Below are 25,622 nucleotides of genomic sequence, written 5' to 3' on the forward strand. Positions count from 1 at the left end.
GTGTCTTAAAAGTACCCTCCTCCTTTCTTCTATTAACTTTCTTATGAGAAATGGAGTGATTTACTCTGCGCGATTTTTTACTCACCCTCCCCCCCCTCCGATGTGGTACTTTAGAGGTCATGATGTTTAAATAGGAACCCGTAGCAAGTGACACATTCAGTCCACTTTGGATGTATCAAAGTATACTGAATGTGTATCACATAAAAAGAATATAAAAAAAAACTAGAGGTCTCTAATGTTACTCTATCAAATTTGGTGACCAATTAAAATTTAGATTGTTTTATAAAACACACACAGTTTAAGTTACATTTAAAGTTATTGTAAGGCAGATAAAACACTCACAGATAAAAACAATCACTCACTAGTTATTTTGAGAACTTATGACACGAAATCATAAAGCAAGTTATTACAAGAATCAATAAACAACAACAACCATGATTAACATAGCATTTATTAGGTTTTGTTTTCTCTGACCGAAGCTAATTTGGAAGTCTTGGGAATAGCAATAGCTGGTCTTGCCATGTTATCTCTTATTGGTACCAGTTAGTATGTGAAACACATTTAGTCCACTTTGACACATTCAAAGTGGACTGAATGTGTCACTTGCTAGGGGTTCCTATTTAAATATTTTGACTTACCCCCAGAATACTCCGTTTTGGGGAGGGAGTCAAAAATTTTCATACATATAAAAACTTCTCAGTTGGTCATGTAAACATCCCCCACAGTAAATAATTCCATCTCTATTCATAAAAAGTTGATAAGGGGGAGGGGTAGGGTTCTTCTGAGACACCCGGTACACTGGAACTAATATACAGCATTAAAGTGTAAACATCCCCCACAGTAAATAATTCCATCTCTATTCATAAAAAGTTGATAAGGGGGAGGGGTAGGGTTCTTCTGAGACACCCGGTACACTGGAACTAATATACAGCATTAAAGTGTAAACATCCCCCACAGTAAATAATTCCATCTCTATTCATAAAAAGTTGATAAGGGGGAGGGGTAGGGTTCTTCTGAGACACCCGGTACACTGGAACTAATATACGGCATTAAAGTGTAAACATGTCCTAATTTAATTATTTAAACTTGCTTGGATTACAATGAATAAACTCTTAGTTTGAGTATGAAGCAATACTAGGAGATAAACAATAAACTCAACAGGACGTAAAACATATTTATCTTTGACAGTTGAAACATTAAAAATAAACCAAAGTTATCCATGGAAATATTTATTAGACTTTTCAATAATTATGGACAATTAAATATATATTTTGTTGGCACTTAACATGAATAAATTGTTATATTAATTACAATAAATAAATAAAATGGCACACTTCTTTACAATAACATTTTGTTTTTTAATGTTATAGCCTTTTAGTGTGCCAACATTTAATCTTAATATTACTATACTTTCAAAAACAACAACTTAGAAACCTTTTTCTAGTGAATTAGCTTTGAACTCTAGCCTATTCCAAGATGACCTACAAAGATATCTAGAAACTTTGTGAGTTTATTTTTCATTAGAAAATAAAGAAAACAGTTTATATATAGTCTGGACTGGAATTGCTTTATTAGGGATCAAATAAAATAAGTCTTAGAACTGTAAAAACCCTTAGGATCAAAAACATTACAAAAATAAAAAAAGGCTGAATACAACACATTTTTACTCTTGGCTTATGAATATTTTGTTTATTAGTAAATAAATACATTTTTTAGATAAAACCTGTAGAAAATATAATTCTGAACCAAATGTTGTAAATTTAATAATCAATTAAATTGGTTAGTGGAGTTAAAGCAGTAATTTTATAGTTATTTTTATTTCAAGAATAGGCCAATATGGTGTTTATTTGCAGTGTATGTGAAGGCATGATCACTGTTTAAGAACGTCTAAAAGATTACTCATATTTCAGAATCATATTCGAAATACATCATTCAAGTAGAAGTATCCAGTATAACCAAAATTTCCATCGTGATATTAATGTAGATGAAAACATTATTTATGCCACCAAAGTAGTTCGGATAATAGTGTATAAGCTGTAAGCTATTACCAAAACTGTTTGAGTTACAGAAAATATAGAAAGTAGGAATCTAATAATAAGAGTCTTTATCATAACCTGACACAAAAGCAGGCTATGTCAAAATACAGTAGACACTATCACACATTGAAGACTCTTATAGTGATTAGAAAAGTCATTACCTATTAGTTAGTAAAACATCATTTTTCCAATGTTATTTTTTACTTTTTGGACAAAACCTTTTGAAACCAAAGGTTTCATCATCAGGGTACTCCCCCAAATAAATATTTTTATTACAAATAATATTTAATACCATATAATGTAAATATGCAAATAAAAAATGTGAAAATATTTCAGCCAGTATATAAAATTAGGCATCTTAGAATGTGTTATGTATGTTTAGGATTTATAAATCTAGTTTTAAAAGCAACTGTTAAACCCATTCTTATAACACTAGATTAAGAATGAATTAGTTTTACCTAAACATAATTTAGAGTATTTCACACAAAAATTCTTATGCTGGAATAAAAGTTCTGAAATCTGTTTCAATAATCATAACAAATATTGAAGTTTTCAAGAAGTTTAAACTGAAGTAAAAAAATATTTAATTAAAAATGAATTTTCTTCATTCCAAAAATTGTATACAATGACATTGTTATGAAACCTTCATTATTTTAATTATTAAAGTAACTTAGTTGTAGTCGACACTATTTATTGTATTTATGTGCATAATGTAAATTAAGATAATATGACTTTGACATGATTGCAGTTAGTTTTTAGGAAGTGAGAAGCCTCCTTCATTATTAATTAGTTTTTCTTTATTCCAGTTAATGTGAAGTGATTCACAAACATTTAAGTGTATGTGTCTTTTTTCACTACCTGCTATGTTTACTCCTCTAATAATATCCCAAAGATTTCAATGTTGTGGTATTTTATAGAAAAAGCTGAGATCCATAAAAATTCATTTGGTGGCTAAAACTTTTGGCTCACTGACAAAACAGGTTTCCAGATTTCTGTTTATATGAACTTTTTTCACAACGTTTCTGTACTTCTTTGTAGATCAATGAATTATGGATATTGTTACTTACTTGAAGATTCGTCTACAAGATGTCTGACAGCATCGTATGGCACATACTCCAGAATTGGATCAGACACTTCGGTATCAGACACCTCTTCTACGATGTCACTCTGATGATCTGAAAAACAAACATTTTAATTTTTAATATTTAAAATTCTTTTACCTTTCAGATAGAATCCACTTTCTTCAACTTTTGTCTGAGTTGCCTGTTATTGTTTAATACAATAAAAACACTGCTTTTTAAAGAGAAAAAAACATACAGGAAGTAAACATTTTTGAACTTTGTGGAAACTCATTACTGTAAAGGAAGTTGTAGAGGCTGTTTTGGGCAAATCTTTGACCTTTTTGGGTGCATGAACTTTGTAACAAATTTAAGTAATTCATTTTATTTTATTTAATACCAAACCAAGTTATTTATAAATTATCCTCCTATCATTTATCAAATACTAAAAAAATGAATAATCACATACTATCATTAATAATGGGTTTAAATTTTATACTTACATTCATCCTCGAGGTAGTCACTTGTACAATCTGATACTGAAACAAAAATTTAAATTTCTGTTAGTATTTATCTGGGAGTACAGTATGTCCATGTACCTATAAATAGCTATAATTTTAGGATTTCTGTAAAATTTAGGTAGGAAAGTAAGTGGAAACGAGAACTAGTCCAATAGTCCTTGCCTAATTATTAAAAAATTTTAAAGGAATAATAGTTTGATTAAATTCTTAAGTATGTTAATTTCAATTATTTTATTTTACATCTTGTACTAAAATATTTTAACCTATGTGTAACTTGACGCAATTACTGTTCTTGACGAATATGTAAATAAAGTATTATGACTATGACTAAGCACCAATTTTTGTTAATAAATTTTATACAAATTTAAAATTATCAGCTTGTTTGCTGTTTTTAATTAATCACCAATTTTATTTAGAGCAACCTGCACCAAAACTTCTGATGACATTTGAAACAGTGTTACCATATTGCTGCTAACTACCATCAATCTTCCCTAATGTTCACCATCAGAGTAATAGTAGTACTCTAGTCTCGTTAGTTTATTGTATATCATGTTTATTATTGTTGTGGGCCTGTCATGGCTTATCATGATATTTATCAAAAGCTGAGATAATGATAAAAACTACTTTTTAAACTCTACAAGTGCTTAGGTACTGAGCAAGAAATCACAACACACATGACCGTGTTGGTCACAGTCACATATATTTTCACATGATCTTTAAGTTTTATTAAAAGTGACCTACCATAAGAATTCAGTCGTTCTCGCTGTGATGGTTCAAGTTTTGAGATCATAACAACTGGCTCACTTGCAATCTGTAACAATTGTTATCTTTTAAGTTTGTTTAATATTTGTTGTTTTTATTTTGAACAGATTGGGTTCGATTTCTAAGATTGCTCTTAAACTATATTAATTCCTTTTCTTTGACACCTATATTTTCCAACTTGCATAACAACATTTCATGACAGACTGTCAAAAGTTATGCTATAATCTTGCTATAAGTAGCATTGCAGTTGCTGTATACTTTGTTCTAAAGATGTAATAAGATATTGTATAATGTGGATTAATAAAATATTCACATACTTGTGGGTTTGAATGAGTAAATCTAAAAAATGAGTGATGAATAATTTATCATTTGATATTTTGTAACTTTGTTAATCTCCCATTCCAATCCCCTACTAAAATAATGTAATCATCAAGTTCTTTCTTAGGGTGAATTACTCTATTGATTTCTTGAAAAACAGAAGTTACAACACTCTCAAAATAAAGTATATAGTCTAAATCGGCTCTCACACTACAAATTTATGATGAATAAATTAGAACTGTTACGGGAAAGACTTGAATTGTACCAGGTACAGTCCACAGCCAGTTTTTACTAAGATTTTTTTCATTTGATGATGTATTCCGTATTTAGTCTTTAATATAAAGATTTTTAACCCAAAATTTATGTATACTTACAAGTTTTTTGTTTTTACAAATCGTTCCAGTGTGATTTTTTATGTGTTTCCGTAGTGAACTTGGATCAGTATAACGCTTCCTGCATCCAGCTACTTGACAAGCATAGGGTTTCTGTAAACAACAGTGATACATTAGTATGATACACTATAGAATTATTTTACAAAAATGTCATATTCAATTACGTAAAATGTCCAAAGCAAAATATCACTCTTTAAATTTTAAATATGGATTGTTTTAAAGTTTGTATATACTTTAATCATACAAACAAACACTAATTTATTAATTTTCTGAAAATTCAAAGAGTGATTAATAAACCAAAATTAATTAATTAAACAAATAATTTTAAAAAGAGTGAAATTTGAGATAGAATAAAATAATATCAACTTCAACGTAACTTATGTCATTGTTATATTTTACAAAAAAGTTTAACACTATGTTTCAAGGATTAAAATCTACCCTCTTCTTCATGTTAAAAAACCCTAATACTAAAAAACTTGACAATGAAGTGCCTCGGAAAGTTGAATTAATTAAGTGATACCTGACAAACTGCATGAAGTCCAGACCAGAGAGAATGAACCCAAGCGATGCCACTTCATTTTAATCCTGGTAGATTTCAATTCTCAAAACGTGGTGTTGTACTTTCTTGTAACTTAAAATGGTGGAATGTCTGAAATCCTATTGTCCTTTGAAACCTTCCATCATCAATAGCAAACTTTAAACAAATAAGGAAGTAACTTGTTTTGTAAATGTTGGCTAATTAAAAATATTTAAAGTTGTCTCAACTAAGTCAAAGTAACCAAATAAACTTGTAAGATTAGATGATGATAATGATACTGACTGTGTCATAATGCGTCCTCTGATGCTTAGCACGGTCAGAACTGTTGCTGAAGGCCTTGATACAGGATGGGAACTGACAGGAGTAAGGCCGTTCACCCGTGTGCGACCTCTGGTGTATCTTGAGGTTTTCTAGACGAGAAAATGCTTTTAGGCATCCTGGAAACTGATAACATTATACATCAGTTAAGAAATTAATTTTGTACAAAACTAGTCTATTATTGAAGTACTTTTATGATTGACAAAATAAAGAAATTTAAAAAATAATTCACAGAAAAATTGAGTTACTCACTGGGCATTTATTAGGCTTCTCGCCTGAGTGGACTCGCATGTGGATTAGTAGTTTGTAGCGAGCATTGAATGGCCGGGTCCTACGTGGGCAGTGCTGCCACAGGCACGCAAACTCGTCAGCACGTCGCAACTCTACATGTGTTTTTTCGATATGACGGACCAGTGCTGCCTGCCCAGGGAATATAGCCCAGCAGTCCTCCCATCTGCACTCCAGCAAACCTGTGAACAAACCCGCTGTCATCAAGTACTTTAGCCTCTTTGAAACATTTGAACTTGCTACTGCTGCTGAAGATTAAGTATTTAAGATTATATAAGTATTAAATATTTAAGAAAAATCCTAAGTATATGTAATAGTGGGTCTATATTAATTTTACAATAAAAATGAATAAAAAACGGTATTACTCTATTTGGTCAAAATCTTTTTATACCAATCCTTTGAAGAGTTGATACGAGTACATTTGAAATTGACAATAAATATTATTTCATTATTGTATTAATTTTACTGAACATTGTTATTACTTTGTTTAATATCAACAATAATTTTACATTCTTACATGTATCAACTGTTTGAGGCTTCGCAGAAAATTGAACTTGAGTTGAATTTTTTCTGGCTAGTTCATCCAGAAGTTCCCCCTTAGCTTGTGTTATCACCACCTGAAACAAAGTATTATTATTATTGTTTTAGTCAGTTATATTCATTAAATTTTTATAAATATAAACAGGTAATTAATTTCAATAATCATAATCATAATGATTGATTCATAAAAAGTGTGATAAATGAGTAATTTTTATTTCAAGTCTAAGCTGAGTCTTACAGTACCTGGTTGTCTGGAAGAGTTCCGTAGTATGAAGAGTTGTCATTTTCATTGATGTGGAAGCTTTTGTGCATTAAATGACCATAACCTCCGCTTTTTTCACTTTTTTCAGCAGCCTGAAAAATGTACTGGATGAGTAATATAAATGGTATTAATTAAAACTACTTGTATATCATGTTCAGCCATTTTAAAACTTTACATTTCCTTATTTAATTACTTTTAATCAACAATAATCTGTAGCAGCTAGTTACTGAAAGAGTTATGTAACAAAGAAATTAAACAAGCTGAAATCATTAGTCGTGAGAGTATTAGTTTAAATTCTGCATCTTACCAAATAACATTATCAGTATTATTTACATTGCACTTAACTGACTCTCTCTTGTATTTTGTTTTTAGTATTTAAAAACTATTCACAAGATTCACAGTATTTAAAAAAATATTTCCCAAGATTCTTTCAGTGAGGATAATATAATAATTAAAAACTTTACACTGATTAAAAAAAAGGTTTTGTGTACGCAGATATTAAAATATTAATATGTTACTTTTGATTTAATTTGTTGGGCATGATATTCAAGAGATGCATTACTAGGTTTTCTTGACTATAGATTTATCATAATTGTCAATGTGTTTTTGAAAAATTAACTTAAGATACAGAAAAATTGTAACTATTTACACTGGTAAGTGTAAATAGTCATATATCCAAATTAATACCATAACTCACCAAGTTGTTTAGATGAAGACTGGTTGGAGATGTTCGAATGAGTGTATTGAACGAATCTCTATTCTGAACACATTTGTCACCAGGGAAAGAATGAATCATTTTGGATCCTGCAGGAATCATAGTTTGGATGGGTGGCAAAATGGTCCCAGACTTACTATCTTGAGTTTTGAAATAGTGATCATTGTAATAACTAGTGATGTCAGATGTTTTCTGGGAAAATTGAAACTGTAAATCAACAGAATCTTCGTCGTCTTCGATCGATTCATTTGACTCACTTGTGGTGTTGTGATGTTCATTGTTGTCAGGACAAGGACTCTGATCCTGTTCACTATCGAGCCACTTCAGGAAAGAGTCTGTACAACTAATCTCGTTTATGTTTATGTTTGTCACCTCTTCTCCCACATCCTGTTCATTCAGTGACAAGGATAATTCATTGGCAAATGAAATTTCTGAGGTATCATCTTCCAATTCTTGTTTGAACTCTTCTATGTAGTCGCTGTCAATGTCAGTATCTGGGTGGGACTCAGGTGGTCCCACTATTGTTTCATCCAATCCCCATGTGAGGGAGCCTTCCCTATAGTTGGTCTCCGTCACCTCAGAGCCGTCGTATGACAGGACGACCTCTCTCTCCGTGAACACATCGTCATCAGTATCGACCCCTGTCAGGTGCTCCCAGTGCTCACTCTCGCTGGACGTTGGAGTTGTGCAACTCTGGGAGAAGCCACTGTCTGAGTCTGTGCTGAACGACAAGAACCTCCCTTGCGATACTGTCTCTGCTCTACTACCCTCAAGTTCCCTGACAGGGTATATGTACAATGTTTGGCCTTCTGCAGGACAGTCCACATAGTAAGAGGTTTGGGAGGTAAAAGATTGTGTTTCACAAATCATATTTGTATTGATTCTTGATTATTTCCTTTTATATGCATACAAAGGCAGTGTCCATTCAGTTACAAGAAATAGTAACTTGTACTTCTTGACCTAAAAACACAAATTTAACTTTTAGAATATAATTTGCTGAGTACATTTCACAAATTCAATTCTATGAAATATTTGTTAGTTACTAATATAATAGCATTTTATTATTTAAAAAAGACATCACTTTCTTGATAAGTTCCTACAATTATTGTTTATTTGTATAATTATCTTCATATGCATAGTATCGTACTATATTATTTAATATAAAGTAGCATCATATTGTTGTTTTATCAACAATTTTTTTATCTAATGCAAAGATGGTGACATGCTGAAACCAGATGACAGTAACTAATTTATTATAAAATGTTAAAACTTGGTGTACATTGAAAATACAAATCTTTAAATTGTTAATATTTGTTTTACTGTCCAAATTTAGAGTTTTGACTTGTTTTATCCATCATGGGGTTTTAAAATAGTATACTACTTCAATAATGTTTGTCTAATATTTTCTTTTGATTTCTTATTGATCGTCTTTGTGGAAAGAAATAGGAATTGATGGCTTGAAAAGTAGTTTTAAATGTATATTGATGGACAAAGTTTCACTTGTAAAACTGAGTTATTAAAACAATTTCTAGGCTGATTAATCTTTATCACCAATCATAAAGGTGGTGTTCGTATTTTTTACGATCAGTTACAACACTACGGTTTTACTAGTCAAACTTACGGCGTCAAAACGCAATATGGATACACGAACGTTCAGCTGAAATTGCCTATCAGCGAGTCTGACAATGCAGTGTTCTGCATTGTTGTTTTTATAATCAAAACGAACTCATTTGCTGCTCTTATTATCTGAAACATGGATGCATTGAAAAGATCGTGTTTCTTTTTAAGTTCATTGATATAAGGTTACTTTTTTTCTCATTAAAATGCAAATAGTGATTTTTATGTGCAAAAAACGCCAATTATTTGTCACAAACAGAATATAGTATTTTGAACGTAGTAGTTTAGAAAATAGCATATCTTTATTAGCAAAGGATTAAATGAGAATTAACACAAATTCTAAGTATATTATATAACAAAAAACTATCACGTGTAAAATTTCCTAAACACAGAATTATTTTATATTAACAAAAAGATGACATAGTGAAATATTAACAATGTTTGTCACCAGCTGTGTGGTAATATAAATCGAACCAAATCTTTTCTAAAACGTCATTTATTCAAGAGAATACTGTAACATTTCTAATAAAATATAATTCTTAAATATTTTGGTAAAGTATTTAATAAATATAAAGGTTATAAACAATACAATCCTACAAGGAGTTGTTTATATTAGGATTGTCGTACTTTTATTTTAACTTTTTTGAATTTTCTATATTTGTGTTTTTGTTTAAACCAAATAAGCCTAACAATTAAATGTAAAACTATTAAAATATATATTTTTAATTTATACTATTCATTATTAATAAAAATAGGTAAATGAACTGTTTATTAAATTAGTATGTTAATTCGTGAAGCAAGTATGTTTATTGTATAATTTTAGATATTATTTTATTAAATTATAAAAGATCTTTTATTTTTTTAATAACAATAAAAGTGTAATTCACCTGAGTTAACGTTATAATCCAAAGTATCTGGAGGTGCTGCCAGGTGATTCGCACTTCTCACAAGTTCACCCACCACTGAACTGACTGACAACAGCTTCTAGATTGTAGTGGCGGTGGCGGTAGCGGTAGCTGCGAGCACGCCTTCTCCACAGTTTTTGCCCTCAGGCTGGCCCGATGCCGGGTGGGGAAGGGACATCTCGCACATCTGTACTTACTACCGAAGACAAGTGTTCACATGTTTCATCGGCTTAACGGTTCCTTGACGAAAACATTGCAGCGTACTGGAACACATCTCTTCCTCGTAAATTTCGTCGCGTGACGTTTGAAGCCTTTCCTCGTGGTGGTGGCCTCTGTTGGGCTTCTTAAATTATTTAAGTTTATTGATTGTGGTGACATAAATGTCAACACTGAATACAAAGATCCCGTTGCGTTAAAAATTAGCTACTTGAAACGTATTGGATACTTAACGTTTACAAAAGTAAAACAATCTGAGATTGCGTTCTCCTAAAACATATCACAACTTATTCGTAATAAAATTTGAAATAAAGTACCGATAGTTGAATAGCCTAAAATTTAATTTTTATCATATACAGTCGTAGAAACTAGTATATTTCATGAGAGAATTTGAACCGTAAAAATGCAAAAAACATAAAATCTATCCGTTCAAGACTAATCTATACTAAAAATTAGTAAAGCATTCATTTATTTGTGCAGTGTTTTACGTAACGGAACTTTTTAGGAATTTAAGTATTTTCTGACCCATGAGGTTATGTACAGTCCATTATTATTTGTTTTAATAATTAATTTAGATTGAGTTTAACATTCACTGGGTAATGAGGCCAGCTACCGCTATATTTTGTTCTTGATATGAAACTGTAAACTAATGTCACCAATATCAAATTACAACTTTGAATGTATATAACCGTACACAGATGCATTTGCCGCTAAAAGAATTTTAATTAATGCACTAATCCTGGAATATATAATGTTCATGGCCGTAATAACCATAATATTTTTGAATAAAATATGCTGGATTGCTAAGACTAAAAGAAGTTAAACCAGTGTTAGCCAACGACGTGCTATTTTCCTGAAAATGGCGTCTTTAAACTTTTTATCTGGTTGGCCGACACGACGGAAATATAACTATTATTTACGTTTCTAACTGTTGCTTTTGATTGTGTGAAACTAATCTTAGAAAAACTTATGGCAGTTAGAAAAACGCTAAACCAGACTTCATAATAATGGTAACTGTTGCTTCTGAAAGCCTGTCATCTCAAAACGAGTTCGTACAATGCATTTTGTACCATAGCAAACCACAAATCACCACGAATATTTAGTAGATAAAACTAAGAAGTTTTTAGTGACTGAATCCTCAATACGTGCACTTCTTAATCATATATATTATTTAGTAAATATTCGTACACATTGAAAACTAATTATACCAACCAAATAAAATTTAAAGAAGTTTTTCGTATTTTAAGCTTTGTTATGGGTGCACGTTAACAATTTCATTTTCTTAGTTATTTATCTCGGTGCTTTTAGAAAATGTACTTTAAAACGATGTAGTCTACTGCAGTTGGTGCATCTTCTTTACACTTGTTTCACATAGTAATTTTCATCCAAAGAACTTCACCAATCAACTTTGTTATTAAATTCCGGGAAATAGTTATGAAAGTTATTTGTGGTACCAGTTAGAACAGTTCCATCTCATGAACCCTCATCCTTATCTCCTATCATATATATATATATATATATATATATATATATATATATGTATATATATATATATATATATATATATATATGTATATATATATATATATATATATATATATATATATATATATATATACTCTTCGAAGTACTTTATAGTGTACACAAAAACAGAATCAAAAATTCAGTGCTCATGTTTAATTTTCGAGTTGACACAACCCTTCTTCAGAACACACTGAATTAAAACATATAAACAGAACTCAAACCAAAAACAAAAGACATAACCAAAATAAAATTTTAACAAATAAATACCATAAACAACAAGATCCCAATCAGCTGTATGTAGAATATTTGTAAATGTTTACATAGAACTAAAATTTTTTTGTCATAAAAAGGAAAAGAGAATCATCTTAGGTTCAACCCATCTGGTTGCCTTGATTTTAAAATTAATTGATGTGCGATTTCAACATTTCTTAAATTTATCAGATTGGTATTTTGGTTGGGGTTTGGCTCTAAATGGTAAATTCCTTATTTATATATATATATATATATATATATATATTTGTATATATATATATATATATACAAATCTAATGGTGTATATGTATTTTTTTTTACTCAATCACGTAGAAACTACTGAACTGATTGTACTGAAACATTTCATAGAACTTCTGAGGATCTTTGCTATTTTGGACTAAGCCCCACTGGTCTCTGAACTAACATTACAATAAACAAATATTATTAGTTGAAAAGAGCCTGTTAAGTGTAATCAACTGTTCTGTGTGAAGATTGTTTTATGATAGCACAACCATATGTTTAATTAATTAATAAATTTGTTTACATTTACAGTCTTGAAGGGATAGATTAAGCTTGGTACTGAGCACTCATTCTTATTTCAACTTTTTCAGCAACCATTGTTGAGCAGGTTTATATAGCCCATCTTAGTAGTATTTTGACAGAAGTAGGCTTCTCAGACCTGTTAAAGCAAAGAGAGTAAAGAATTTCTTATTTTATCAGGTGAAGTTATGACTAAAAAGTCCTCTGCAACACAGTCTTGGGACCAATGGCTTAAAGGTGACTTCCGGACGGGGTGACCAGACGTCCGGCTTTAGGAGGAAATGTCCTTTTTTATGTTTGTTGTCCTGACCTTCCGGCTTTTGAAAATTATGTAAAATGTTCGGCTTTTTGGCGAACGCTTAAATGTTTAAAAATAGTAGCATCACGTTAAAAAGTTCACACTGTAAGAGGCTCAGCAAATATTTAATGGAGAAAGTTGTGCGTAATAACAAGGTAAGCAAATCTATATAGATAAGATAAAGATAAACAAATTATTGATTGCGTCTTTTATTCGGTACACTCAAAACCCTGTTTTTAGTAAAAGGTTTCAAACTGTCATAGCTCTGTAAAACGGGGTTTGCTTGGAATTTTTATATGATGGTTTTTAGTTAATTTTAAAAGCTTATAAAATGTGATATAAGTTACACGCTATTGTCAAATAATGTCAGTAATAGTAATCTTTAAACTGATCTTGTCAGATACTTTCGGTTTAACTAAACAGCTGATCCCAACACTATATGCAGTGAAATATCGGGTGATTTTAAACTATCAGTCAGGTTTACCAACTATCCGTCTAGTAGAAAAACCCCTTTCAACCAACCATACAAGACACGCGCTTTTATTAATTATTTGAAGTTTCCTACCTGGAAAGTACGAGTCTAACGTGGTATGGTATTTGTGAAATCAGTAATAAATCTCCTTTCTTTTAATGTAGAAAATGGGTCATTGCATTCAAACAATTAACTCAATAAATCTCCGCTTGCTGGTCCTGAAAAAAGTGTTTAAAAATTGTAATGTTTAAAAACTAGAAGACATTTTATGCAATAAACGTTCCGTTATAGGTACTAAGAGAGCTAAAAAAGAGACGGTTTGAAAATGTTGACCATAACCAGTTTTTTGAGAGCAGCGATTACGATGCAACCAATAAATTAACTTAACCACATAAATATATTTGTGTGTCTTGTTATTACGCACAATATTATCCATTTAATCTTTTCTTTGTCTGGATCGTACATACGAGCAATCTTGAACTCCCGGTATACCTTTGCGTGTATGTAACCTAGGAAACAAGGTTAGATCAACTATGGCACATCAAATACTAAGACAGAAATAAACTACTGTGGCCATAAATAGGCCTATACACTTGATATATATATTTTTTTATTGTAGCAAAACGGCAAACGAAACATTCGAGTAGGAAGTATAATTCACTCGAACCAGAAGAGCTCATACAGGTACAAAATTGAGTACGAAGCCGCGGTAACTTCTAGTTGTTTATATTTTCCTTATTTACACCTTTAATCCTTATTTTCTATTCAAATACATAAACACCCTTATTCCACATGTTTGATTCAAAACTTACCCCAAGGCCACAAAGAATAAATGTGTTTTTTTTAAACAACCATATATCTTGAACCAAAATTGTTGAATACCGGTACCTTACCAGAATAAATTAAAATCAGTGAAACCAGTCCTACGTAGTTATAAAAAGGGTGACCAATTATCTTGTGAAGGGCTATGTTTCTCTCGGGAGGAATTCTTCGGATGCTGGTTTCTGACAGTTTAGATTTACTAACTTGTGATTTATTATTACACTGTAATATTTGGAATGCTTTTAGATATAATCTCACCAACACATTTAATCAGTTGTTGTTATACGATTTGACGAATTCCCATGCAATTTTGAGTTGTTATTACATTCACAAAATTCAATTGTTGATATAAAATATAAAATTTATGCCACTATTAAATTTAAATTTAATAGTATTGCTAACATTACTAATGATTAAAATAATTTATTATTTGTATTGTCCATTTCAGATAACTAAACTTTATCAGCTTAGTAGGGGCTGAAATGATTAAATCATTGAGGTAATATACAAAGCACACGGAAAGAATGTAAAAATTTTTCAACAGAATTGGGATTATAATTGGGACCTTGGGATTATTAACCGACGCAGTGAGAGTTTTGTCTTTATGTAACCGCAGGAATTGCGTGCGAAATTGTAAATTAATTAATGTTGTCAGAAGAAATGCATTCTGATATTTAAAACTATTATAAAATCTGTATCTATTTGACTTAAGGGTGTACATCTTTACTGTAGGTTCATTTGGGATGACTTTTAATGTTAGGACCTTAATATCGTTCCTAGAGCATACAAACCACGTGTCACGTAACAATCTTCGCTGAAATTCCATAAAAATTCCTAATTTATAACTCATTTAATTCTTGAGATGTTCTACGGATAGATATGAGATATGATAAGCAGACAAATATACAGAAAAGATTGACACAAAAATTACGTCCAGATAAATTCCAAGATAGTACATACGTACATCATCATGGAACACATTCTTGCCCACGTAGAAATGAAGTTTTATGCAAAATATATACGGATAAAATCTTTCTCGAGATATTTTACCACATAATATACTCAAATATTTGTTCATTAAGTTAGGATTCATAGCGATGTACAGATAAATAAAGTGCCGGTGAGCTACGGAGTGTACTACAATGTCAGAGTGCGCTGTAATCAAATCTTGTGAAGGAAACATGATTTTCCGGACATTTGCCATCGTTCAGTGAAACAAGAAATCAGTAACACTACGTTTCGAGATCTGTAATCTGATCTCTTCTTCAGGTAAAGAACTAACCTAATACATAGTTACAAACTAGGTTAAAATAAACAAATTTTACCAAAGCGTTGTGGCACGCCTAAGTCAGGAATCACAACCTACATGTTGTTTGTCAACTTCACTAACTCTATAAACATGCACTTAAGAAAAAAATATACAAAACACTAATCATTAAAACTGAACTACGGAATACAGGTCACAATACGTCTTCATTCGTCTACTAACCACCTACGACTGGTCTGAGGTGGAAACTTCTAGTGTGATTTGGTAAGATTGGTTACATCGTCAAAAATAACCTTCAAACAAAGAATCAAATCTTTTCTTATGTTATGTTTTAGTTTTACTCTATGAATAAAATTGTTACATGCTCAGATTGAACGCAGTTTGTTTACAATTTTATTTATTCTGCTATTAATCGTTGCTATCACGGCTACCTATAAGACCAATGTAAAAATATCCGCTAACGCTCAGCAAAATCTCATGGAGTGACGTACCACCATCATCTAATTCAGTGTTGCTCGAACAGAAAAGAAACTTCACGCACAATGTCAAGTAGGTGATTTCGTTATCGGGGATATCGTACGGATATAGGCTACAGACATACAGAAATGAAATTTTATTTCAGCCTCTTGAATGATAAGGTTTCGCTAAAGCTCATCCAATAATAAATTAATCGAATTAATGTAATACTTTATTTAGTTTTTGGGAGTATTATCATCCCATGTTTATCTACGAATAGTTAACTACATAATATTAAGACCATTCATATTGATATCAAAGTACATTTTTTGTCCTATTTATTTGTGTAATTTCAGAATACAATTGAACCACTTGTTGCAGTTTCGACGTGATTTCAGAGTATCTCATCTCATTTTGTATACTTACAGAATATAATCGTCTGGGTAGTATGCAATTTCAGAATATGATTGGTCCATTTAATGCGGCTTCAGAGCATTGTGCAATCTATTGTAGTTTCAGAGTTTTAGAGCTATCGTCACACTTTTACATTTTTCCAGACTTTAAAGAACATAACAAAATTAAAACAAACTTAATTGATATCGAAAGTCTCACTTTAAATCAAGTCAAGAAATTATAACCTTTAAGAAATTTAACCTTTAGTAAACAGTCAAGAAATTGTAATATTACTTAACTATTTATTAAGTAATATTATAATTAACAGTTATAAAGTTATATTTTTTAACAAACACATCTCCAATGTAGATGTGTTTGTGTGAAAACTCACATCGACTGATAGTTGAAAAGTTACATTTTGTAAAGAGGTGTTTTCATAAATATCTAAAAGAAAAATCTTTGATAACAATAACAAGAAAGACACATGTTTACCCATTGTTCCACGTTTAGTAACATCCTTGTTGTGCTGATGTTCACATTATGTTTACTCTAAAATTCCTCGGAGACGAAGATAATTTTCTTGAAAGCTAAACTTATAAAAAAAAGGATTTGCCATAAAGCATTAAAAAGTAAACATTTAAAATCGTTTAAATTAAAAACGTTCAACATTTATATCGTGGAGATTAATTTAGAAGAGTGAAGTTTTTAAAGAAAAAGATTAAAACCTTTGATAGTCCAGGAGTCGAAAACCAATTATCGTTTTATAAACACACAACCTGGCTTTTCTTGGAATGTACGGAGAAGTTTTATTTCCACTAAGAAGGAAAGCGATCACCGCCCACGCTATTTTGGTGGAGGACGAAATGGAAGCCAAAAGGGTTAAAATATGAAATTATATGTTTGGTATAGTCATATTTTTCTTAGTATCACATACCTTAAACGAACCATCACATGCAAATGTTAAACCAGGGTCAGCTAACCATACACCTTTCAGTGTCTTTGTCTGGTTGTCCGACGGCAATATACAATTGTTATTTATTTGTCTGACGGCTGGTTTTAAGAGTATCAAGCTGAAAAACTCGAAGAAAAAATTACCGCTTCATATTTTTGAAAGAAATCAAGGTATTTTGTAACACAGTGCACATTAACTCTCGGCACCTAAAACTATGACGTTCAGTATTTCAGGTTCTAGATCCTCTCATAGGCTCATCTATGAAACATTTGTTTCATGACACTATATAAGTTATCATTTTTAACAAATGGATTACAACACTGCACCTTCAATTAAAAATCCAATTAAAAGACTAAACTGTTTCAAATGATAATAGTGTAGTGTCTAGATGAGTGCCAAATTTTACCTTCGTATCATGAAGGCTTTGCGAAATAAATAATTTCATGAAAATTCCTGTGGCCAGCTCTAAATGAGACACTATATAGTTCGAATTGCAAGATAAATTTCTTAACGTAACATTTCTTTTACTGGCCTAATAAATCTTACATTTTAAAGTAACCATTTAGAGTAGATAATACAAACAACAAGGAAAACGTCTTACAGAACGAGCACAATCTGAAAATTATTGGCTGAGCGTCAATGAACACTATTGATCGAGATATTGTAAAATTTTCTTTTCTGTATGTCTGTCTCCATGATATCTCGGGAACAAACTGACCTATAGGAATGATGCATGAAACTTCATAAGCAACCTTCAGTTTGATGATGGTGCATGTAACTCTATGGGATTTGGCTTAGCGTTAACGAACAGTTTTACATTACCGGTAGTATTATTGATATGAATACAATCATATGACATTTTTATGTGACATATTAACGCAAGTAGCCTAACTATAGAACGACATAACTATGTACCACTTGACATTTTGCAAGTAACGTCAGCGAAGCCTGTTTAGCGACACGTGATGTGGCGTATTCCTACCTTATTGGCTGAGCGTTAGAGAAGCCTATCACTCGAATGAATGGAACTTTTTCAGAAACGTTTATGGTGTATAAAATGGTGCTATCGGACTATCGAATATTTTACTTCTCAACTAGGAATGGTTTGGACACTAAATTGTTAAATTCGACGTTTTAATGTAAACCTCCAACTTGTGACTTCTTTTTTATTTGGACCCATTAAAATTTACGAAAGCTGACATCGACACGGCAACACAACATCAAAACATGAACGAATCGACACTCAAACTCCATTCAGCAATGTCTAATTTGGTCAATGACGCAAATCGATATAAAAAGAAGCCTTTTAAGCGCTTATCAGTTTATTGAACTTTGTGTTGAAAAAACTAGGTGATGTGCTAGTGACAAGATGGAAATAACATAAAGTATTGATTGTAAACATGTCGGCATGGTGCGGGGGCAGGGGCATGCCGGCAGCCGACTGTTTTTGTGCCTCGCATGGCCGACACTTGTCCCGTTTATCAAATTACACAAAAACGTCGAATAGTCAGTCAGTCGGGATTCATTTAATACTCGGTTTTTGTAACCGCCAGATGAGGCGTTATTGCACTTGGTCGTGTGCACCGCCCCCCTCCACCACCCCTCCCTAAACCGAGAGTCACTTAACGTCTTTTGCACATCTGTATTTGTAAATCTGCGGTCACCCATCTACGAATGCACACACAGATGTTACGTGTAACTGCAATATGTATGGGACTTAGCAGGAGTAATGTTTTCCGCTTCCGGAGTTATTAGAAATCATAATTAACTGCACGGTAATGGTAGAGATTACAGGATATTCTGTAGATTGTGATACATTGTGGTCAGCAGGAATCTCAGAACTAAGTCATTGTTAATCACACGGTGGAGACCATGGGTATTGATAACCCGCAACGCATCATAAACGTTGATTTTATGATGCGACCCTTCCACAGGAGGAAAACCGCTAAAATTTCAAATCTGTCTGTATATCTGAACAGGTTATTGAGATTCATTTGAGCAAGTAATCCTGAATCCATTACGCATATGTATTACCATTAGAATACTTTTAATGTATTGAAAACTATTTCAGATTAAGGAAAAATATTGCATAAAATTTTAGATATTTTGTCAAGGCTGGAATTGGATATTAATGGTGTTGAGGTTAAATATATAAGTTGATAGGTAAGTTAAGATCCATTTAATATTCTCGAAAAACGCTCGATCTTTGAGAGCTCCTCTGGTAGCTTCTTGCCTACGTACGTTCTATCTAAGGGAGCTATATCTCTTGGAGCTCTCGGTCTACTTTTCTGAAAAATTTCAGCCCCTTGAAAGAACTGGTCTGTCAGATTATTAGGTCTGTTAAAATCCCCCGCCACCAAATCCACGTAGACTCTTTGATCTTTCGTTATCTGGGCAACTAAAAGTTTATTTAGCCCTTGGTTCTTACGTATTTCCAGTTTCTTGATCTGCATTGTCTACTGAAGCATTGAATAATTATTTTGGGTTAGCTATCAATCTTTTAAATTTATATATTAACTTTGGTTAAGATCTCTAATGGACCACCCCACCCTAGATACAATCTAATTCTTTTTCTAGTAACATTTGTGCTATATGTTTTTTTTTCTCTTGACTAGAAAAGAGTTCAATAAAGTGCCTTTAGATCAAATTTGTTGCGTTTTCATTTAAATTGTGATGAACATTGATATGACCGATGGTCGATAATTTGACATTTATGTTTCATATTTTTTTCAAAAACTTATTTTAATCATAATGTTTTATACGATTCATGATTCATTTGCAACGGCTTTGCAGCTAGATGAGCACACGATTTTTAATAGAAGTGGGCACGCCGTCCCAGGCAATAGAATTGATTTATTTATTCAATTACAACATTTCCTTACAAATTTAGGGTTTCCCAAGTCCAGTGGACTTGTTGGCAAGACTCAAAATCTCCAAAAATATTTACATTAATTACCAATAATATACATACATACACATTTACATTATTCTATCAAATTAATCTAAACTCTGTGTGGCTGGACGGAACAATTCATTACCTATAGTGTATTATAATAGTAGCATTTTTACACCTATAATCTACATGGTATTGGTGACAAAATAATGTTTTGAACAAGGGATCTTTGGAAAGTGGACAGTACAGAACGTCAAGCAAGAGGAAGGAACCATTTCCTAAGGCACTGGAATCAGGTTAAAATTGCGAAGCAATCAGAAGGAACCCTAGATGGTCTGGATGGACATGTGTGTTCATCACCGAGTACAATAATACAATATATTCACATTGATGCGACAACACCACCAATGCGACCCTTGTTTATTTTGTGTTTATTATGTAAACCATAGTTTTGTGTTTGTTTGTGTTCTGTGTTTAATAATATGTGAGTGTATTTGTTTTGTAATGTCTGTTTAAATTGCCTATCTAAACACAGTTGCAAACAGCCAACAACAGCTGCCGTCTCATGGGATGGTCACTTAAAAGAAGCTATTCGTTTTTGCACTACCTCAGGAGTGGTCGAGTATAAAAACACTGAAAAACTATTCTATATTTCAGTTTTTTTTAACAGTTCAAGTGTATCCAGTATATCTGATGGTAGACCTTTTGTAACATTTACAAAGAGAATATTGAAAGCATGAGACATATCTATTGGTTTTGAGATTTACCTTTGATTTGTGTAAGCGTAGTATTCTCGTTTTCGATTATTGTGTCTTCCTCTCTCGCTGCGTACAACCTGCTGTATAACATGATTTGGGCTTATTACTCGCATCTAGTTATGTCTGTCATTCTCCATACATTTCGCAGCCTGAATTACTCTCCTAAGGATTGTGCAATACTGCTTGTAATAGGCTGCTAATACAGGACAACTCAGATCGTGCTGGGTTTCATACAAAATCACCTTCCTCAGAAGATTTGTATTACCTGATATAATGTAGGATGATGAACTAGTTCTATTATACACCCTGGTTGGTAATAAAGGGAAAGCTTCATAAAGGTAATAATAAAAACTTTTGAAAAACTGTTAATTTATTCCAGATAGATTTAAAAGTCTATATTTCGAATGGGATCTTTTCCTAAAAGCGATATGAAATGTGTATTACTTTAAACATTGAAACGTCTATAAAGTTTTAGTTTACAATTACTTGTTTTGATTTTGGTAATTAATGACATGTTTGATTTGTACAATAAATGTGTGATAGGGGTACAGAGACCATTTAAGGACATGTCTTTTGGTACTGTACCAAGTTTGCAATTATATTGTTAATCCAGGTTGAATTATTATTGGTTATCATTGTGTGTTCAAAACAATGATTTGCCACATTAAATTATGATAACAAATTCATACACCGTAATAATTCGTTCTTACCAGAAACGAAGTTGATGTTGAAATTACAATAAATTATAACATGCTTTTAAACTATTTTTAACAACATTATCAATACGTTTTTCAAAGGTTTGAAAGATTACTGTTGTACTTTTTGTACGTTATTGTAGTAAATAACGTATATTAATGTATAAAAAGGATTGTTTTAATTCATTTAAGGTAATACAAAGCATCGGAACTTTGTATTTATACGAGTACATAGGTACTTTGAATGCTAACAGTTTTAACAATTTCCCAAACTTCATGTCCGTTTTAGTCACATAAATATTAAAAAAATATTGAATGCAATTAATAAGTATTCAGTCGAATAATACAATAAAATGTGTATTTTTAATACTTACAATAAATATTCCTTATGCCCAAATAATAGGATCATATAAAACTATGGTCAAGAAACAACATAAACTTGATTGAAAAAAAAATATTACAAAAGCCGCCTACCAGCATTGATTGCAGAACCACTTTTACAGCGGACTGGGAAGAAAGAAATTATGTACTGAATACTTTTTTTATATTTCAAGAAATCGTGTTTTTACCCAGTATGTTGATGATTATTTTTGTAATATAAAACTATGAGAGGTTACAGGAAAAACAAATATATTTAATACACTTCACAGTTCAATTAAATTTAAAATGAAATCGGAAGAAAATAACTCTATTAACATTTTTTGTTATTAAAAATTGTGCAGCGATTTGGAGATTTGAAATTAGCAGGTTTGTATGTAAAACTAAACAAACACATCCACTCACCAGCCTTCGTTTATAATGTTATCATGAGTAGTCCAGTTTCAATACTCGTTATGTCCAAAAATTTAAAAAAAATGAGTTATGGGTACCATTTTGTTAAGTAATTTAAGAGGAACACTATAATACATTCAGATGGTTGCAAAACCCGTTAAACGACTTAAAATAAATAAAAAAATATTATAAACTGCTGCAAAATCCGTTTTGTCCCTATCTCAAGCTACAACAAAACTTGTTATGTCCATTCTTAAAAAACAACTTCAAAACTCGTCATGTCCGCCTTAAATTTAGTTGTTATGAAAGGCAACTGTACCAAAACTCGTTTAGTCCCATATTGGTCAAACTTTTAGTTTTTAACTTTATTATAATATCATAATTTTGTAGCTGGCTAAAAGATGTATTTGCTTTTACTATGTTGGTAATACTACCTGCCTGAACCCTCCAATATACAGGGGAGTCAGAAATATGGTAAAATATTTTAAGACGTGATTCTAGAGCTAAAAAATAAGAAAAAAATGTTATATAAAGGTAGGTCCGGAAACGCTCACGCTCCATTACTGAGTAATGGTTGGCGAAAGATTTTGCTATGTTTTTCAGTTCACCTGGTGAAATTAAGTGATTTTGATAAGTTTTGTTCTTACTTTTTAACTCAAATAAGATGGATTCATAAAGAAAACCACCTGAAAAATCAAAATAAAACCACTCTAGAGGTTGTAGTGTGAACAGTTTTTGAGAAAAAGTATGAAATTTGCCAAAAATCTAATAACATAAATACCGTCTTAAATGTTTGATATCGAATAACATTTGTTAAATGACCAATACACAAATTGTTTTTTTCCTAATACAGATTGTAGAGAATTTAATTCTGAAAACAACCATAATAAGCAAAGTTAACTAAATGTGTAAAAAAGTTATGAAATTGATTCCTCATGTATTACACTATACAGCAAACTTTTGCTGTTTTATAATAATACATGAGTATCTGATTGGTAACAAGCTGGTGAAAAATAAAACATTTTTAGTTCAAAATTTATTTTTGAATACAATTAAACATCTACAATCGCTTTTAGTTTTCACCGGAAGATTTAAAAAGGATGCTCTAAATGACCTCCATTGTTCAAAATGCACGCGTTCAGGCGTCTTCTCATCAAGTTTCGGACCCGTTCAACTCCAGGTGTCTGCTTAATGGTTTCTATTCCATTAGAAATGTTTGATCGGAGTTCTTCAATGGTATTTATTGGGGAAGAGTAAACTAATGTTTTTAAAATGTCCCCAAAGGTAAAAAAAGTCCAAAGGATTTAAGTCCGGTGATCTTGCTGGCCATGAAAAATGGTCCACTTCGGCCTATCAATTGATTTGTGAAACTCTCATTTAGGTGTCTATGAACAGCCAGAGAGTAGTGCGCAGGTGCCCCGTCATGCATAAACCACATGTTTTGGAGCAAATGCAGAGATACATCATCAAGCAGGTTAGGGTAGCTCGTCTCTTAAAAAGTTCAAGTACACCACGCCATTAAGCCTGGGAGGAAGCACGAATACGACTAAATGATCTGCTAAGATTCCAGGCCAAAAATTTACTGAAAACTGATGTTGTAGGCGATTAGGTTTGATAGCATGAAGACTTCTGTCTGCCCATATGTGGTTGTCATGGAAGTTAATGATAGCTGTTCTTGTAAAGTGAGCCTCATTGGTAAACAAAATTGGATTTAAAAAGTTTGGATCAGCACATTTTAACAGAAGCCATCGACAAAAACAACATGGGGAGCGTAGTCTTGTGGCAAAAGGGTTTGTCCATGCTGGAAGTGGTGTGGCTGTAACTGGTACTCGTATGGGTGTAACTGGTACGCGTGTAGTATTCTCCGAATACTACATTGGCTGACATTGATCTGTAGTGCCATTTCTCTAGTGCTCTTTTCAGGATAACCAGAAATTTCATTAAGAACCAACTCTTCTAGTTCAACAGTCCAACATGATTGGGCGATGTCTGCATTACTATGCTCCAAAAGACTTCAAAGAACATGTTTCAGATAGGCGTTGATGAATAGTGGCAAAAGTCTTGCGCTTGGACACCTGCGGTTAGGAAAGTTCTCTTGGTACAGACGTCTTGCTGCAATATTATTGCAGCGTCCCAAACCATACAATTAAAATGCATGTCTGCTAATTCAGAGTTTGAATACACATGAATATTACCGTTCATTTTTAATAAATGAAAAACACAACACAAATCACTAATACGATGGATGGAAATAACTGGTTAAAAGACTTAAACACAAGCACATAGTATCTTTACAGTTTGTTGTTGTTTTGTTCGACAATGAGGTGAATGTAATTAATAAATGTCCAGCTGATTATTTATTATATAAATATGTTTAAAACAGTTGTTGTTTAAATGATTAATTATTACCACCTATTACCAATCAGATACTCATTTCTTATTATAAAAACAGCAAATAATTGCTGTGTGTAGTGTAATACGTGAGGAGTCAATTTCATAACTTATTTACACATTTAGTTAAACTTTGCTTATTATGGTTGTTTTCAGAATTAAATTCTCTACAATCTGTATTAGGAAAAACAATTTGTGTATTGGTCATTTAACAATGTTATTCGACATCAAACATTTAAGACGGTATTTATGTTATTAGATTTTTTGGCAAATTTCATACTTTTTCTCAAAAAACTGTTCACACTACAACCTCTAGAGTGGTTTTTATTTGATTTTTCAGGTGGTTTTCTTTATGAATCCATCTTATTTGAGTTAAAAAGTAAGAACAAAACTTATCAGAATCACTTAATTTCACCAGGTGAACTGAAAACATAGCAAAATCTTTCGCCAGCCATTACCTCAGTAATGGAGCGTTTCCGGACCTACCTTTATATAACATTTTTTTTTCTTATTTTTAGCTCTAGAATCACGTCTTAAAATATTTTACCATATTTCTGACTCACCCTGTAGATGACATACAATCTCACTTCTTTCTTGTCTGAGAAAGTAACATCATCTTTTAGTGTGGTTATTTTGATTATTATTATATTAT

The 25,622-nt window shown here is 31.8% G+C and overlaps 1 protein-coding gene across 2 annotated transcripts in view; it reads right to left on the reverse strand.

The window, feature by feature from the left end:
* Positions 1-25,622, reverse strand: part of LOC124359405 (zinc finger protein 492-like) — a 33,450-nt gene that overhangs the window by 286 nt on the left and 7,542 nt on the right. The window contains exons 1-10 of one of the 2 annotated variants that reach the window (XM_046812125.1): positions 10,253-10,486; positions 7,731-8,708; positions 7,015-7,125; positions 6,749-6,848; positions 6,196-6,413; positions 5,908-6,069; positions 5,070-5,180; positions 4,357-4,426; positions 3,598-3,633; positions 3,104-3,211 (exon numbers count right to left, since the gene is read on the reverse strand). In XM_046812125.1, coding sequence (XP_046668081.1) covers positions 3,104-3,211; positions 3,598-3,633; positions 4,357-4,426; positions 5,070-5,180; positions 5,908-6,069; positions 6,196-6,413; positions 6,749-6,848; positions 7,015-7,125; positions 7,731-8,618 — 1,804 coding nt within the window. In that variant the 5' untranslated portion in view covers positions 8,619-8,708; positions 10,253-10,486. Of the gene's footprint in view, positions 1-3,103; positions 3,212-3,597; positions 3,634-4,356; positions 4,427-5,069; positions 5,181-5,907; positions 6,070-6,195; positions 6,414-6,748; positions 6,849-7,014; positions 7,126-7,730; positions 8,709-10,252; positions 10,487-25,622 lie in introns of those variants that run through there. The other variant, XM_046812134.1, reaches the window with a different exon arrangement.

The sequence above is a fragment of the Homalodisca vitripennis genome, chromosome 1 (assembly GCF_021130785.1).
Source record: "Homalodisca vitripennis isolate AUS2020 chromosome 1, UT_GWSS_2.1, whole genome shotgun sequence".
Classification (NCBI taxonomy): domain Eukaryota; kingdom Metazoa; phylum Arthropoda; class Insecta; order Hemiptera; family Cicadellidae; genus Homalodisca; species Homalodisca vitripennis.